Source organism: Leptodactylus fuscus, chromosome 4 (genome assembly GCF_031893055.1).
Source record: "Leptodactylus fuscus isolate aLepFus1 chromosome 4, aLepFus1.hap2, whole genome shotgun sequence".
NCBI lineage: Eukaryota > Metazoa > Chordata > Amphibia > Anura > Leptodactylidae > Leptodactylus > Leptodactylus fuscus.
In genome coordinates, this window is record NC_134268.1 from 35,318,323 (window position 1) to 35,334,286 (window position 15,964).

Below are 15,964 nucleotides of genomic sequence, written 5' to 3' on the forward strand. Positions count from 1 at the left end.
GGAGTTCGGTTGAGGACCTCGGATTGGAAACCTATATGCATTAAAAAGCGGTTACCTGGGAAATTGTGTGGTTTCTGCTCGGTTTCTGCACAAAACATACGGAGAGAAAAGTCTTGCAAGCAGCACTTTTCTCTCCACATGTTTTGTGCCGAAATTGAGTGGTAACTTCATGAATCCCATTATAGTCTATGGGGTCCTCGGGTTTCCTGAAAGTATCTGCTTTTTAAAGCGTATAGGTTTTCATTCGTGGGGGTACCCAAGCAGACTTCCCAAGCGGAATACCGAATGCAGATGTGAACCAGGCCTAAGACATTTGTCTGCTCTTACAAAATAAAGCAGAACATTGTGGTGCACTTCTCACAACATCTTGTACTCTCCTTAGCCCTTCTTGTCCTTGCCTCATAGTTGTAAGAATATCACCTTTTTAGAAAAAAAAACAAAACGTCATGTCAGCCTTATTCTTACAAGGGGGCGAGTGCAAAAATCTTACGATTAACTGAATTGTATGGAGCCAAATATGTCCCGTATGTTTTATAAATGTGTTATTTGGTTTCTTTGCTTTTATTGAATTTTTTTTTTTTAACTTGGTCTTTCAGAAGAATGTTATTCTTGATTCTTCATTTTTCTTTAACTATAATATATTGATACTGCAATTTACCACGATTCACCATGTACCTTAAACTAAGCCTGGAATCACGCAACCATGGAACTAAATGGCCATGAAAAATATACAATTTTACGGTCGCTTTGCACATTTGAGCATATTGAGGGATCTGTAAAAAAGGTTCTCCCCTGTTGCTTGCATTAAAAGTTATGATCTGAGATAACCCCTTTAAAGGGAGTCAGCAGGAAAATCGGTATCAAACTAATGACGGTACCCTGGAGGACTGCTGCTACAAGGTGCTGCTGCCTTTCTTATTGCACATTGCAGCTCCATTTTCTTGAAAATTGGTGTTTTATTCTATTGGAAATTAGCTGAAACGGGCTTTAGGCTACGGCCCCACGAGACGATCCGCATCACGGTTCTTCCCGCAGCGCTTTGAACAGAAGTTCGCCAAGTTTTCCTCCGCAGACTTTCTGTTACAATTATATCTACGGGAAAGTCGCCAGCATTTCTGTAGATATAATTGATATGCTGCGATTTCCAAAACCGCATCAGTGTTCACGCTGCAGATTTTACCGCAAAGTGGGTATGGGATTCGCAGGAATCGCATCCACTTTGCTGTTACTGTATATCGCCACGATTTTTCCTGCGGCGTTTCTGGCTCCGGCCTTAGGAACGTTTCTTCTCCTGCTGGGGCTTTGTCTGGAGTGGTCCAGATAACTGGCCCTAACTTCAGACAAAGTGTGACAAAGTGGGAGATGGGCGACAGCTAGGGACGATGATTTAGAGCAGAGAGTGAAGCCCTGGCAGCAGAAGACACGTCCCTAAAGTCCTTTTCAGCTAACAGTACTTCTTTGTATTACTACTGCTTCTCCCAGTAACCCCATATTTTAATATGATCCCTTTTAATTATTTATACCCCCTAATATTAAGGCACCCATGTGACCTATCTACCCCGTCTCCCCTCCTCCAACAAAATACCTGCCTTCAATCCCCTGATGCAAGGACATTCCACTTCTTTGCACCCCACTTCAGGTGCCATCACCACAAGTTGTCATTGTCTCATTGTCCGCGCAATATCATTGATGCAATGTCTTCATGTTCACCTCTATCAGGATGCTGACGGAGACTTAAGTGATTTAAATGGATCAGTAACAAAAACTGGAGACATTAAGGGTAAGTTCATGCAGAGTTTTTTGGTCAGGATTTTGAGGCTGTATCTGCCTCAAAATCCTGACCAAAAAGATCGCTCCCATTGAAATCAATGGGAGCCGGTCAGTTCTTTTTTTCCGGGAGCCGTTTGTTCCGGCTCCTGGAAAAAGAAGCGAGATGCTGATTCTTTCAGGCGGATTCACCTCAAGACATCTGCTTGAAGACACTCCCTCCGGACTAGGACCATTCATTTGGGCCTAATCCGGAGCGTAGTGTGCGACTGGATGCCATTGCCCTGCACCGGCATCCAGTCACAGCTACCCATATTTTGGACTGGAACCTGAGGCGGCCTCCGCCTCCGGTAAGTTCACACAAACCCTGTGTGAACTTACCCTAACACGAGTTAGTTTCCGTTAATGTCTTTTATGATTGGCGCCCATCTATCAGAACGGACATCCAACAGTAGTCTGAACACCCCCTAAAGACAACACATATAACAAAATTTAGTCATTTTTTTCTCTCCTGGCCAAAGAGAGTTAATAAATGTTATGTTTCCAAAAATGGTGCCATTGAAAAATACAATTGTTCTTGAAAAAAAAAAAAAAGTCCTTATTTGTATACATTGCTAAAAAAATAAAAAGGTTATGGCTTTTGTGGTGTGACAATGAAAAGAAAAAATTAAATGGTGTCCTTAAATACCCAAATAGTCTACGTCTTGAAGGGGTTAACCCATTTATGTCGGAGGTTCTATATTTTTCAGTTCCAATACTAGAACTCTAGGCATAAATGGGTTAAGAATGGCGTGTTTCTCATTCATAATGCTGCAGCTGTCTAATGTCGGAGCTAGCCAATTTCTGAAATGGACATAGACAACCTGTCATTCAACCTGCTGTGGAAGAACAAGCCAGCCTGTACCGCTCAGTCCTTGCAGAACCGCAGGTTACACACATCTGTTCTAAAATGAACTTTCCACAAATCTCCATGTACAGGCCGGGTACATAAAGCATCTATCTGCTGTCAAGTTCTTTCTTTCAGTGAAATTCAAATCCCACATTAAAGTCATAAAATGATTTATTGACCTAAGTTTGGTTCTCTCCTCCAGCTCATTTTTGGCACTTACCTTGCTCCTTCTGCTTCCATGGACATTGGTGTTGAGCAGACCATAAGGAAAGAGATTTACCAGAAACTTGATCCACCTTTTGAGGATTTATTCGACTCGGCTGAAGAATATGTCCTCACGGTTCTACTCTCAGCCTGGATACAGATGACTGAGTTAGACAAACAGGTCTATGTGAAGGTATGTATTGTTATTTGTTTGCTTTTTAGACAGGGGTTAAAAGGGAGTCTGTCACCAGAACCCAACATATCACCCTGCAGATAGATAGGTTAACGTCACCAGTGTTTTCTACTTGTGAGATATCTCCGTTTTTGTCAATATGCATAATAGCTCTTTGGAGCAATGACAACACCCTTGTTGCTCCAAAGAGATCATTTGCATATTGTAAAAAACGGTGATATCTCAGCAACTGAGGTATCAATTCACGCCATTGGATTCAGGTGACCCTAACCTATCTATCTGAAATAGTTGATATGTTCGGTTCTCCTGGCAGACTCCCTTTAAATATCAACATATAGGGAAAATGTACAGTACCGTGTGAAGTCTATAGATGAGTAGTGGTCTGATCCTCAATATGAACCACAATGACTACTCTCATACAGTAATTGTAATGTCCATGTTACAGCTTCAGTGCCCGACCCTCACCGTTCTACATAACCAGGCTACACTGAACACAGGGCAATATGGTAATGTAAGACTGGTTGAATGCTACCGCAAGGGAACTGCAGTCATATTATGATCGGGCTTCACTACTGCAAGGATACTGTAGCCATATTATGATCGGGCTTCACTACTGCAAGGGTACTGTAGCCATATTATAATTGGGCCTCAATACACCAAGGGTACTGCAGCCATATTATGATCTGGCCTTACTATTGTAAGGGAACTGCAGTCATATTATGATTGGACCTAAGGATAATAAAATAATATTGAATGTAAAAGTGCTTGTCACAGTGGTCAGGCCATCTTTTTTTTCCAATTCAAAAGTTTTTTTGCAAGATTTTACACAATAAGGTCTACATAGCAAACTAAAAAAAAAAGACACGGGTATGAACCGTACAACAGTAAAAACAGTACAACAATTACAATGGACCACCAGAAAATTCCAGGAAGGTCCGGCCATATTAGGTATAAGGGGGGGAGCGGAAAGTAAGGAGGGGTGTAGGGAGGAGGAAAGAAAGATGGCATAAGGAAAAAAAGAAAGGAGGAGATGAAAAAGGGAAGATGAGGGTAGGGAGCAGATGAAAAGCGAACCAGCCGAGGGGCCACAAGGCCTAAGTTGACAAAACAGTAGGAACAAGAGTGCACCCACCCCTAACAACCACTAGCAAGGTACACTACACATGTCTATGGAGGAGGAACAGAGCCCAAGAGCGTCCGGTATACCCCAGAGCCTTGGAACTCAAACCAGTAGAACCAGGTCTTAGTGTAGGCTTCAGTCGTGCCACGCAGGAGGGAGGTGAGATTTTCCATGCGCATGATCTCGTTAACCCTTGAAATCCAGAGTCAGGCCATCTTTTATAGGAGATGCATGAAGTCCATCACCAGCCCAAGTGCAAGAGGGTGCAAGTTAAGTGGCAGGTAGTGTTAATTCAGGGGATAGACTTCCAAGGAATAATGTAGAAGGAAATGGAGTTAACGGGGAGGAATCACTTTAGGGTATGTGATGGGTCAGCCTATAAAAGATGAGTTTTTAGAACATACTGAAAACTCTTGTTGTGAATTAATCTGATTGTCTGAGGTAGCGCATTCCAGAGAGCTGGTGCAACACAAGAGTAGGCCAACTGGAGGGGTGAAACTTACTGGTTTTGCTGGATAGGTGGGCCATATAATAGAATATAGACCTTTTCCTCTCTTTATGACAGTCAGAATCACTATTTGCTACAGTCAGCTGCTCCACATCACATCCCACAATATTCAGAGTAAAATAACTGCTGTTAGCGGAGCGACGGCAGATTTATCATTATAAACACATCAGGATTTCTTTGTCACAACAACAGACAGATGGTCTTCACATTCGCTTGTCAATGTAACCCCCGCACTGGCAGAGAGGTCGGCAGTGTTTCTCCCTTACTTTGTTTTATTCTTTTTTTATTAGGTAGAGCTGGTTGAAGAATCACGACAGCTGGAGTCAGCTAACTATCGAAAGCTACAGGCTTTGCAACAGGAGAAGGCGTCCAAGAAAGATGAGGTAAGATAATAGCTTTACCGCATTCGTTTGCAGCAATGTTCTCCAAATTTTCCCATGTACGAGGCAAAATATGTAATTTTTGTTAAAGTACTAGTAACATTTCCAAAATTTGAGAATTCTGTGGCAGAATGTGAACTTTGCACAAATACCGCATATACTCAAGTATAAGCTGAGTTTTTCAGCACAGTTTTTGTGCTGAAAAAGTCCGCCTTGGCTTATACTTGAGTCATTACGGTAATTCAGCAATATTTATAGTTACAAACCCGGCATCCGGACCCGGCATACAGACACCAGGATGGGTGCTGGGCCGCAGCATCGTCACCTCCTGCCAGGAGCGGGGCAATGCTGTTCATTTCAAACTGCAGAAGTACTTACAGTACTTCTGCTAGCAGGCCCGGAACGTAGACCCCGCCCCCCCCCCCCACTCCATCACACGCCAGGTGACGTTGCCACGTAAGATCAGACCCGTACCCAGCGTGTATCTGTGTTCCTGGCCTGCTAGCAGAAGTACCGTAAGTACTTCTGCAGTTTGAAATGAACAGCATCACCACACTCCTGCCAGGAGCATGGCAATGCTGCGGGCCCTGGCATCTGTATGCCGGGTCTGGATGCCAGGTCTGTAACTATTATGGCGCCGCTCTGCTCCAGAGTGGTCGCCATACCAACTGGCACCTTCGCTGTAACTCTTACAGCGATAATGCCGGAGCTAATGCCTGCAATCAGAGATTGCAGGCATAAGATCTGACATCTCCGCTGTAAGTGTTACAACGGAGATACTCTCCGGTGATGTCCCGGTCTGGTGATCTTCCTCTCTGTCGTCAGGCACTGAGGGGAACAGCTGCGGGAAAGCGTCAGACGCCGCCATGCCCCTGGAGGGTGGAGGGAGCGGGCGCGACTGCTCTCTCAAGGGCGATCCTGAAGGATAGGCTCGACCACGCTGAGGGAGATACCCTGCCGCAGGCAGGAGCGCGGACCTGAAGGAGAACCTCGGCCGCCGGACCTGAAGGGGAACTGCAGTTCCACTTCAGGTCCAACCGGCCGAGGTCCTCCTTCAGGTCCGCCCCCCAGCGCTCCTGCTGGGGATTCCCCCCAGCGCTCCTGCCAAGGATTCCCCCAGGGCTCCTGCCGGGGATTCCCCTCAGCGCTCCTGCCGGGGATTCCCCATAGCACCTCTGTAAAGGTTCCCCGGCCTGCAGTGCTTTTCTTTTTTCAAAAGAAATGACAATTTTTTGCAATGTATTGCAATTCATTAGCGTTGTAATGCATTGCATTAGTGATCAGAGCCCCGGGGTTCAAGACCCCTAGGAGGTTTAATAAATGAAATAAATAAATAAATAAATAAATAAAAAATAAGTATTAAAAATTCAAATCACTCCCCTTTCCCTAGAACACATATAAAACTAATACTTTGAATACTGTGAAACACATACATGTTAGGTATCCCTGTGTCTGAAAACCCCCGCTCTACAAATCTATAAATATATTTTTCCTGTACGGTAAACGAAAAAAAAAAGGTGTCTAACTGCACCTTCCCTGAGACTGGGTTTCCCCCCCCACACTTGGAATTCAGCCTGACTACAGCCAGGCTAAGTATAGGCTATCTGCAGTGCTCCTATTCCGTCGGGAAGGGGTTAATAGGAGCACTGCAGATACCCTATATTCAACCAGGCTGAATTCCAAGTGGGGGAAAAAACCCAGTGCTCAAGCTCAGGGAAGGGGCAGACAGACAACCAAAACACCCCATCCTCTTCCCCATCGTCTACTGAACCCAAAAACTCTGGCCATTTTAATTTTTTAAGTTTTCCAGTAGCTGCTGCATTTCCTCCCCTCGGCTTATACTCGAGTCAATAAGTTTTCCCAGTTTTTTATGGTAAAATTAGGGGCCTCGGCTTATATTCGGGTCGGCTTATACTCGAGTATATACAGTTCCCAATTAGCCAAAATCTCTTGAATTCCCAATGAGCCAAAATTTATCAGATTATTCTCCTTTACTTGGAATTGCCCAATTTCCTCGGGAATATACCTGTATATGCAACATATTGTCACAGTGATGTATTGTTCTATAGAAATAACAGTATGTGACAGTATGTCGCTAGCAGTCCCTCTCCTCGTACATTGTTCAGGCCGGGAAATCCAACAGGAGGAAACTCGGTCATGTGAAGCTAGGCTAAGTATCAAAATTTTCTACAATGCAATATAATCTGCAGTGATTCCAACCTGGTTGTGACAGTTCCTATGTCGATTATTTCATTACAAGACCCCATATATATGGTTCCATACAAATACCAAGCTCATGCAGAGGCATTCCTGCCAGCATATTATTCACCAATTTTCATGATCCCTGCGACAGCGGAGGATTCGACTGATTTATAATGAGACCAAGCCTTGTTACGAATCAGTTGCATCCTTTGCTGGGTTGTGCACCTTGGCAAAAATCTCTGTCAGCTCATAGCTAGTGTAAATTTCTATAGTTATTTACCCTGCAAGTGTAAATGTGGCACAGCCAATGGCCCCCTCACACACTCCATCTGTACACCCCCCACTTTGATAAAAGTGGGCAAGGCAAGGTAAAAATGCCATTTGCAACATTTCTAGTTGCAGACGGTGTTAAAAAGTTGCAAACCACCATTTTGACTTTTTTTACATCAAGAAAGAGGTGCAGGTTCTTAGTGAATCATCCCCATGGATGCATACATAAGAGAGAACACAAATTGTCCCGTGTTCCTTTTGACTTTATGTGATAGTGACATTCTGCTTTAAAAGAACTTCTGCAAGGAGAGGCCCCATGTTGCGGAAATGCAGCTTTTTTGTTGCAGATTTTGCTGTGTTTTTTTTTTGAGCCAATGTCAGGAGTGGATTTAAAAGAAGAATGTATAAAAACTTCCAGGGGTGTAACTACCGAGGTGTAGTAGCTGCCACAGGGCCTGGGACAATTAGGGGCCCAGCGGCAGCTGCTGCTGATTATTTAATTTTTTTAATAGGCCGTTACCCCTGTATATAATGATTGGAGGCCTAGGAGAGGTGAGTAAACATAAAAAACACTGTTACTTACCTTTCCTGGCTCCGGAAAGCTTCATGCCTACTTGGTGACGTCACAGATGTCATGTGGGCCAGGGTTGTCTCCCCTTATGCATCGCGATACAAGCCCCGACTCAAGTGACGTCTCTTCCATCATTGAAGATGGCTGACAGTGGCAGGGAGTGCGCCGGAGCCCAGGAGAGGTAAGTAACTGTGTTTTTTATGTTTGCATCCAACCCCTGGGTCGCCAATTATTATACTCTGGGGTCTGGAGTATAATGATAGTGTTCAAGTTAGGGTCTTGAGGGAAAAGGGGCAGTCGGGTGGGGGGGGGGCCCATGTCAAAAGTTTGCCACGGGGCCTGCCATTTCTAGTTATGCCACTGAGAACTTCCTATACATTTTCCATTTCTTTTCAATCCACTCTTGACTTTGGCTAAAAAAAAAAGCAGCAAAAACTACAACAGAGAAAGCTGCATTTCCGCGACATGGGGCCTCAGCCTCACAGTGCCATGCGACTAGCCTAAGGCTATCATTCTCTGCTATGCAGATTACATCGCCTTGGACCCCAGAAATACCTTCATACATCTTTTTTTTTAGGGATTGTTCCAGCTATAACAAAATATCAGATTAATAACAAATATGCAAAAGTTCTCTCTGTCCATGGCCAGACTGCTACACAATATGTTCCTGTGCAGTCCAGTCTGTGTTGTTTCAGCATCTGCAAAAATTTGTGAACAAACAAAATTTTGCACTTTGATAAAAGTCGACTTTGCAAAGTTTCCAACAAACATGATTAAAAGAACCTCCCAAAGTCTTTGCGCAGATGTGGGGGTTGAATGACTTCAGACAAACATAATTCTGCATTGAAAATCACAGTCACCATTTTTATCATCCAAACCCTATAATCCTTTCTTATACAGTCAGATTAGTTATTCCAAGTAGAGCGATTAGTCAGCAGAATAAAACATCTCATTTATCATCATTTCTCGCTTTATGGCAGCATTAGTCCTGAATGTATTTGGTATGAACAGTGCTCAATCCTCCATAGAAACACCCAGACAGGCATTAAAAATGTCAGCGAACATAATACAATCTGTAACCGTATCTTTTTGTATGCAGTAAAATGTCAACTGCCAGACCTCCTGTTAATACAGCACGTATACTATAAATCATAGTGATGGATTATATGCTTTGATATGATTGTGCTATTCATAACCAAGTTTTATTGAACAGATGGCCACTCACTGGACAACCCTTTATTGTTTGCAGAGGTTGTATAAATGGATTATGTCCTAGTTGGTAATCCTACATAGCAGCATAAGACTAGACCCGCACGGGATGTACTTGGATATTCTGCAACAGGTAACTTGTTGCAGTGTACAGAGGCAGCAAAGTGGATGAGAGTTGAAGAGGAGCTGTCACCAGTTCTGAAAACCCAATGTTGTACATCATCTGATTGGCTCTGTCACCCTCAGAATTTTGGAACTTTTTTTGTAATCCCAATCCATTCAGCAATTCCAAAGATATAAGCCCTGTCATGATGCAAATTAGGATATACTATTACGGTATACAGTCCTATGAAAAAGTTTGTGCTCCCCTATTAATCTTAATCATTTTTAGTTCTAAATATTTTGGTGTTTGCAGCAGCCATTTCAGTTTGATATATCTAATAACTGAAAACAAAAATGTGCAATTTGCATTAAACCAACATTTGACCGGTGCAAAAGTATGGGCACCTCAACAGAAAAGTGACATTAATATTTAGTAGATCCTCCTTTTGCCTCTAGTCGCTTCCTGTAGCTTTTAATCAGTTCCTGGATCCTGGATGAAGGGATTTTGGACCATTCCTCTTTACAAAACAATTCAAGTTCAGTTAAGTTTGATGGTCGCCGAGCATGGACAGCCCGGTCTCAAATGATCTGAAAACAAAGATTGTTCAACATGGTTGTTCAGGGGAAGGATACAAAAAGTTGTCTCAGAGATTTAACCTGTCAGTTTCCAGTGTGAGGAACATAGTAAGGAAATGGAAGACCACAGGGACAGTTCTTGTTAAGCCCAGAAGTGGCAGGCCAAGAAAAATATCAGAAAGGCAGAGAAGCAGAATGGTGAGAACAGTCAAGGACAATCCACAGACCACCTCCAAAGAGCTGCAGCATCATCTTGCTGCAGATGGTGTCACTGTGCATCGGTCAACAATACAGCGCACTTTGCACAAGGAGAAGCTGTATGAGAGAATGATGAGAAAGAAGCCGTTTCTGCAAGCACGCCACAAACAGAGTCGCCTGAGGTATGCAAAAGCACATTTGGACAAGACAGCATCATTTTGGAAGAAGGTCCTGTGGACTGATGAAACAAAGATTGAGTTGTTTGGTCATACAAAAAGGTGTTATGCATGGCGTCCAAAAAAAAACTGCATTCCAAGAAAAACACTTGCTACCCACTGTAAAATTTGTTGGAGGTTCCATCATGCTTTGGGGCTGTGTGGCCAATGCCGGCACCGGGAATCAGCAGATAGTATCAGCAGATTCTTGAGAATAATGTTCAAGAATCAGTGACGAAGTTGAAGTTACGCCGGGGATGGATATTTCAGCAAGACAATGATCCAAAACACCGCTCCAAATCGACTCAGGCATTCATGCAGAGGAACAATTACAATGTTCTGGAATGGCCATCCCAGTCCCCAGACCTGAATATCATTGAACATCTGTGGGATGATTTGAAGCGGGCTGTCCATGCTCGGCGACCATCAAACTTAACTGAACTTGAATTGTTTTGTAAAGAGGAATGGTCCAAAATCCCTTCATCCAGGATCCAGGAACTGATTGAAAGCTACAGGAAGCGACTAGAGGCAAAAGGAGGATCTACTAAATATTAATGTCACTTTTCTGTTGAGGTGCCCATACTTTTGCACCGGTCAAATTTTAGTTTAATGCATATTGCACATTTTCTGTTAGTACATTAAACCTCATTTCAGTCCTGAAATATTACTGTGTCCATCAGTTATTAGATATATCAGACTGAAATGGCTGCTGCAAACACCAAAATATTTACAACTAAAAATGATTAAGATTAATTGGGGGGCACAAACTTTTTCATAGGACTGTATTAGTCAAGTGGGCAGTAACACTGTAATTTCCCTCTGGGCTGTACGTCATGCAATGTAACCCCCCACTTGACTAGTACACTCTATAATCTGCATCAACAGTAAAAGGCCATATATCTATGGAATGGCTCAACAGATTTGAATGAACAAATCATCCAAATGCTCAGGGTGACAGCAGTGATCAGATGATGCGTGATATTGGGCTTTTCCTCTTTAAAGAAATGGTGCTGGAAATTGGCAAACAGGATATATGGCACTGATGTTTGTTTCTCTCTCCACACCCTTGCCATGCCCCTTGGGTCAAATGCCCATCCCTATGTTGGAGAGGGGACTCCTTGAAGTAGTGCATGGAATGGCCCCACAACCAAGGGTCAATAGCAACTGTATCAGCCTATATAGTATGTATGAATTTGGCTAAAGAGGCAGATCAATCTTAGTTGTCGGGTCCCCTGAAATATGGCTCATCCTGTTGGTCCCGCTGGCAGGAAATACAAACTAAGGTGGTACATGTGTTCCTTGTTTTCCCTGGTAGGGAATGGCATTCCTTTACAGCTGCATTTGACCAAGCTAAACAGTATAACTTTGAATTAGAGGACTCAATTTTACTATAAATGCACATATACTTAAAATAGCATTTTATTTGGACTGATGTTTTATATGACTCTTCTAAACAGAAGTCCCTTGATGTAAACAGCACCAAATTTATTAAGAGGCACATACCCCTAGGCTGTCCTAAATGCAGAGAATGAAATGTATGACTGCTATGCGCAGAGAGATTAATGCTAGGGTTGAGCCGATCTTGACTTTTCAGGATCGATTTTAAAATCCGATTTCCGATCATTTTTCATTCGAACCCGATCTCGATCCCAGTTCCCAATGCAAGTCAATGGGATTTTTTTATTAATCAGAGATCGGATTTTAAAAGCAATCCTATTCACTATACTGTACAGCATGGAATCTAACAATTGAACGCTTTAATTGTTAGAATCCACGCTGTGTAGTGAATCACTAAGTAGCCAGAGGATTTTTTTTACTCCTCTGGCCACTTAGTTCCCCTGGTGTCCACTTACCTGCAGAGATGGCTGCTCCGGTGTTCTTCTTCGCCTCGCTGCCGCTCCACGCTGCTCTTCTTGCCTCGCTGCCCCCACCTCCCAAATTAGGAGAGTGTGGGCGGGTACTGGGAGGGGAGACGTCACGTTTCCCCTCCCTGTACCCACCCACACTCTCCTAAGCCACAAGCCCTGCCTTCCTCCTTAAACACTAACCTGGGAGGCGGCGGCAGCGAGGTGAAGAAGAGCAGCGTGGAGCGGCAGCAAGGCAAAGAAGAAGGAGAACACTGGGCACCGGAGCAGCCATCTCTGCAGGTAAGTAGCTACTAAAGATGTTAGTTTAGTCTCCCATTAGAATGGAGGCAGCCGGCGCGCAAGGGATTAAGGCTGTGTGCCGGCTGCTTCCATTCATTCCTATGGAACTGCAGTGGAGCCTTCACACTGAGTATACACTCCACTCAGAATGAGCGGAGCGTATACTCAGTGTGAAGGCTAAGCAAAGTATTGTGGTAAATAGTACCGATCTCGATCCCACCTAAAAAGATCGTGTTCGGAATTCCGATCGCGAAATTTTCTCGATCGCCGATCGGAATCCGAACACGATCGCTCAACCCTAATTAATTCTCAAATTTGTGCCATTTTCTCTCATTGGAAGTTGCAAAACTGATTAAAATTTGCAACTTTTTGTACACCAAAAAAACTGGCACAAGCCACAAATAAATTTCCTTTTTCTGTATATTTTAGTACAATACAGATCAATATATTATTTCTCAACTTTCTTTTCCAGAATCAGGTCAACAAAATCTTTGTTCCACCTCCTGACATACCTAAAGAACCCAATCTATGGGAGCTGGTTCCGGAAGAGTACAGGAATTATAACCTTGATACATTGCTCCGGCACAGGATGGAGCTAGAGCACTTCCGCTCCTTTCTGGAAGATCATTTTGCAAGGTAAAATGTCAAGAACCCACTTGCAGGTGACAAAAAAGCCTCCGATTGACAGATTTACCCATTCTGACAAATGCAAGTAATAATTTTTGCTATTCTGGTGTCTAGTGTAGCCAACATTGCAACTCTGGGTCATCTGCGATCATCATTCATCAAAGTCCTGATATCCAACAAAGGAAAATTATGACATCACTAGTGGGAAGTTGCAGGAAGTAGTTTGGGGGTCAGGGCTTCATAAATGTGACAAGGGTCATGATTTCAGTGTCAGATATTTTGGAGCCATGTCTAGTGTGTGCCATCTGTCCTCCCTTTGGTGTTTATACGCCCAGTTCTGTACGATATTCCTTTTTATTTTACATTATTTTTCATTTTTATTACATCTTTTTATTGTTAAAGCGCTGTACTTTTTGTGTATATTAAATCTAAAATTTAACAAGATTGTTCTTCGGCTCTAAACATCCCCCTAATTCCAAAGAGAGTACACATTGTTAGTCTGGTTACCCTTTTGTTTTCTATGGGTGAGTGATTTGGATATATTGGTGCCTTGCTTATCATATGAAGGTAAGTGGTGTAAGATATTTGTGTATGTATATGATTGTAGAAGGCTGCTTTACTCCTATGTACATCTAATGTAAAAGGTACGTGTGGATGTGAGGCCTCGTTCACATCTGCGTTGGTATTCCGTCCGGAGGAGTCCGCATGAGGACCTCCCGAATGGAATACCGAACGCAACTGCAAGCGGTGTGCCAGTGAAAGCACATGGACCCCATAGACTATAATGGGGTTCATGTACTTGCTGCACGCAGCCCGCCGAATCGTGCAGACAGGAAAGTAGTTTCTGAACTTGTGTAGATTGGGTCCATGTGTTCTTGGGTCAATATGCTCACCCTACTGACTATAGCAGGTGCAGAGTTGGCACTAGAATCTGGGCCCTGGTACCTGAGCTCTTCTATTCATGTTCATCTATGTTTCCCATTGTCATACACTTTGAATGGAGCAGCAGACACTCAGTCAGCATGCCCTTAGCAGCAGTCGTAGGATAGATTCACATCTACATTCTGGTTTCCGTTTGGGGGGTCCACTTGGGGACCCCCCAAACATAAACCTAAACTGCATAAAAAAAGCGGTTACCTTAGGAAACCCATGGACCCCATAGACTATAATGGGGTTTGTGTGGTTTCCACAAGAAAAAAGTGTAGAGAAAAGTGCTGGGGAACGGAATCCCCGAATGCAGATGTGAACCAAGCCTTATAGCTTAAAGGGGTATTCCCATGTCGCATACTCGCCAGTCTTCGCTGCTGTAAATTCTTCTTTCTTCTGGCTTTGTTGCGTCATTGGTGGGCGGGGTTACATATGCAAAGCCAGCGGCGAGAAGTCGTCGCTTCTATGCCACTGGCCCTGCGTGTGCGCTCCCGATGCAGCTAGGCATCGGACGTACAGCCTTCACAATGCAATACAGACCCGGCATCCGCTGTAATAGAGAGGCGAATGCCAGGGAGTGTAGACGCCGGCACAGGTGCCTTCAACATCGCTACGCTCCTGCCCTGTATGAAGCCAGCAGCGGCAGGAGCCGCCCCCCCTCCCCTCCAGAATAGCAGCATCGCTCCTGCCGCTGCTGGCTTCATGCAGGGCAGGAGCATAGCGATGTTGCAGGCACCTGTGCCGGCGTCTACATTCCCTGGCATCCACCTCTCTATTACAGCGGATGCCGGGTCTGTATTGGTAACCCCTCCCCCCCAAAAAAATGTAAACTCCCCCCTCCCTCCAGTCTCGCTCCCGTGCACTTAGCCCCTCCTCCCTCCCCCCTCAGAGCAGCAGATACATCACTTGACTTTTGACCAGATAAGTCAGGGCTGTGTCAACAGAGAAATGAATAAAGTGATATAGTGGACAAACAAAGCAGTTTTGCTGAAGCAATGTATTTAGGAAAAGTCTTACATCCACATTAACAAGCAGTATAGATAGGATCCTTGTGATGGAACAACCCCTTTAAGGGAATGAGATCCCCATTCTGGTATTAGCTAGGGTGTAAATTGGGGAAGCTGAAACTTTTTGAAGAGCACCCCTCAAAAGTTGTGATACTACAGCACAGACACCTTAAGAGATTATACTAAGCAGGCTATGTAAGCAGCTTCAGTTTTATAGGACCAGCAGACGTGTCTACAGGTGGCCTGCAACAACCTGCACCCCACTCTCTCTGACACCTGATGCACCATGTCCTGCCTATGGGACAACATGCGAGTTGATGCCTTCAGACTTGTCTAACTTGGGTCAGTATATGATCTTGTGATTGCCAATTGTGTGTTGGGTAAAGTGAAGGACATTTTAGGCTGCCTACAGATCCCCCTCAATGTTCAGCTATTCCAAGTCCTACAGAAGTGAATGGAGAGAGCTACATATAGTCTTTGCTCACTGCAGCTACAAGACAGAGGTCAGTGTCTTATGTTCTTGAGATAGATCTGAGTGAGAACTGTGAGAACTCTTACTAGGATGTCCGTTTAGGAGGAAGAGGAGAGAAGGAAAAGAGCTGAATTGGAGAAAGAAGCATTTTTCTCTGATAAGATATATTACAATGTTTCTTCTATTCTCTTGTACTATTGATTTATTCAACTTGTTGAAAAGTTATTGCCCATTTAATAATGAGTTACTCTAGTCTGTGCTACATTATGATCTGTTTGCGTATATTGACCTTACATTATACCTTCACTAGAGACCGGGATATTAATCCATTCAGGTCCCATTCCTAGTTTCCATATTAGTAATGTATTTCTTTTGTTATA

The 15,964-nt window shown here is 43.7% G+C and overlaps 1 protein-coding gene across 1 annotated transcript in view; it reads left to right on the forward strand.

The window, feature by feature from the left end:
- Window positions 1–15,964, forward strand: part of RGS22 (regulator of G protein signaling 22) — a 69,889-nt gene that overhangs the window by 36,456 nt on the left and 17,469 nt on the right. The window contains exons 15-17 of the mRNA XM_075271954.1: window positions 2,859–3,053; window positions 4,972–5,064; window positions 13,024–13,187. Coding sequence (XP_075128055.1) covers window positions 2,859–3,053; window positions 4,972–5,064; window positions 13,024–13,187 — 452 coding nt within the window. The remainder of the gene's footprint in view (window positions 1–2,858; window positions 3,054–4,971; window positions 5,065–13,023; window positions 13,188–15,964) is intronic.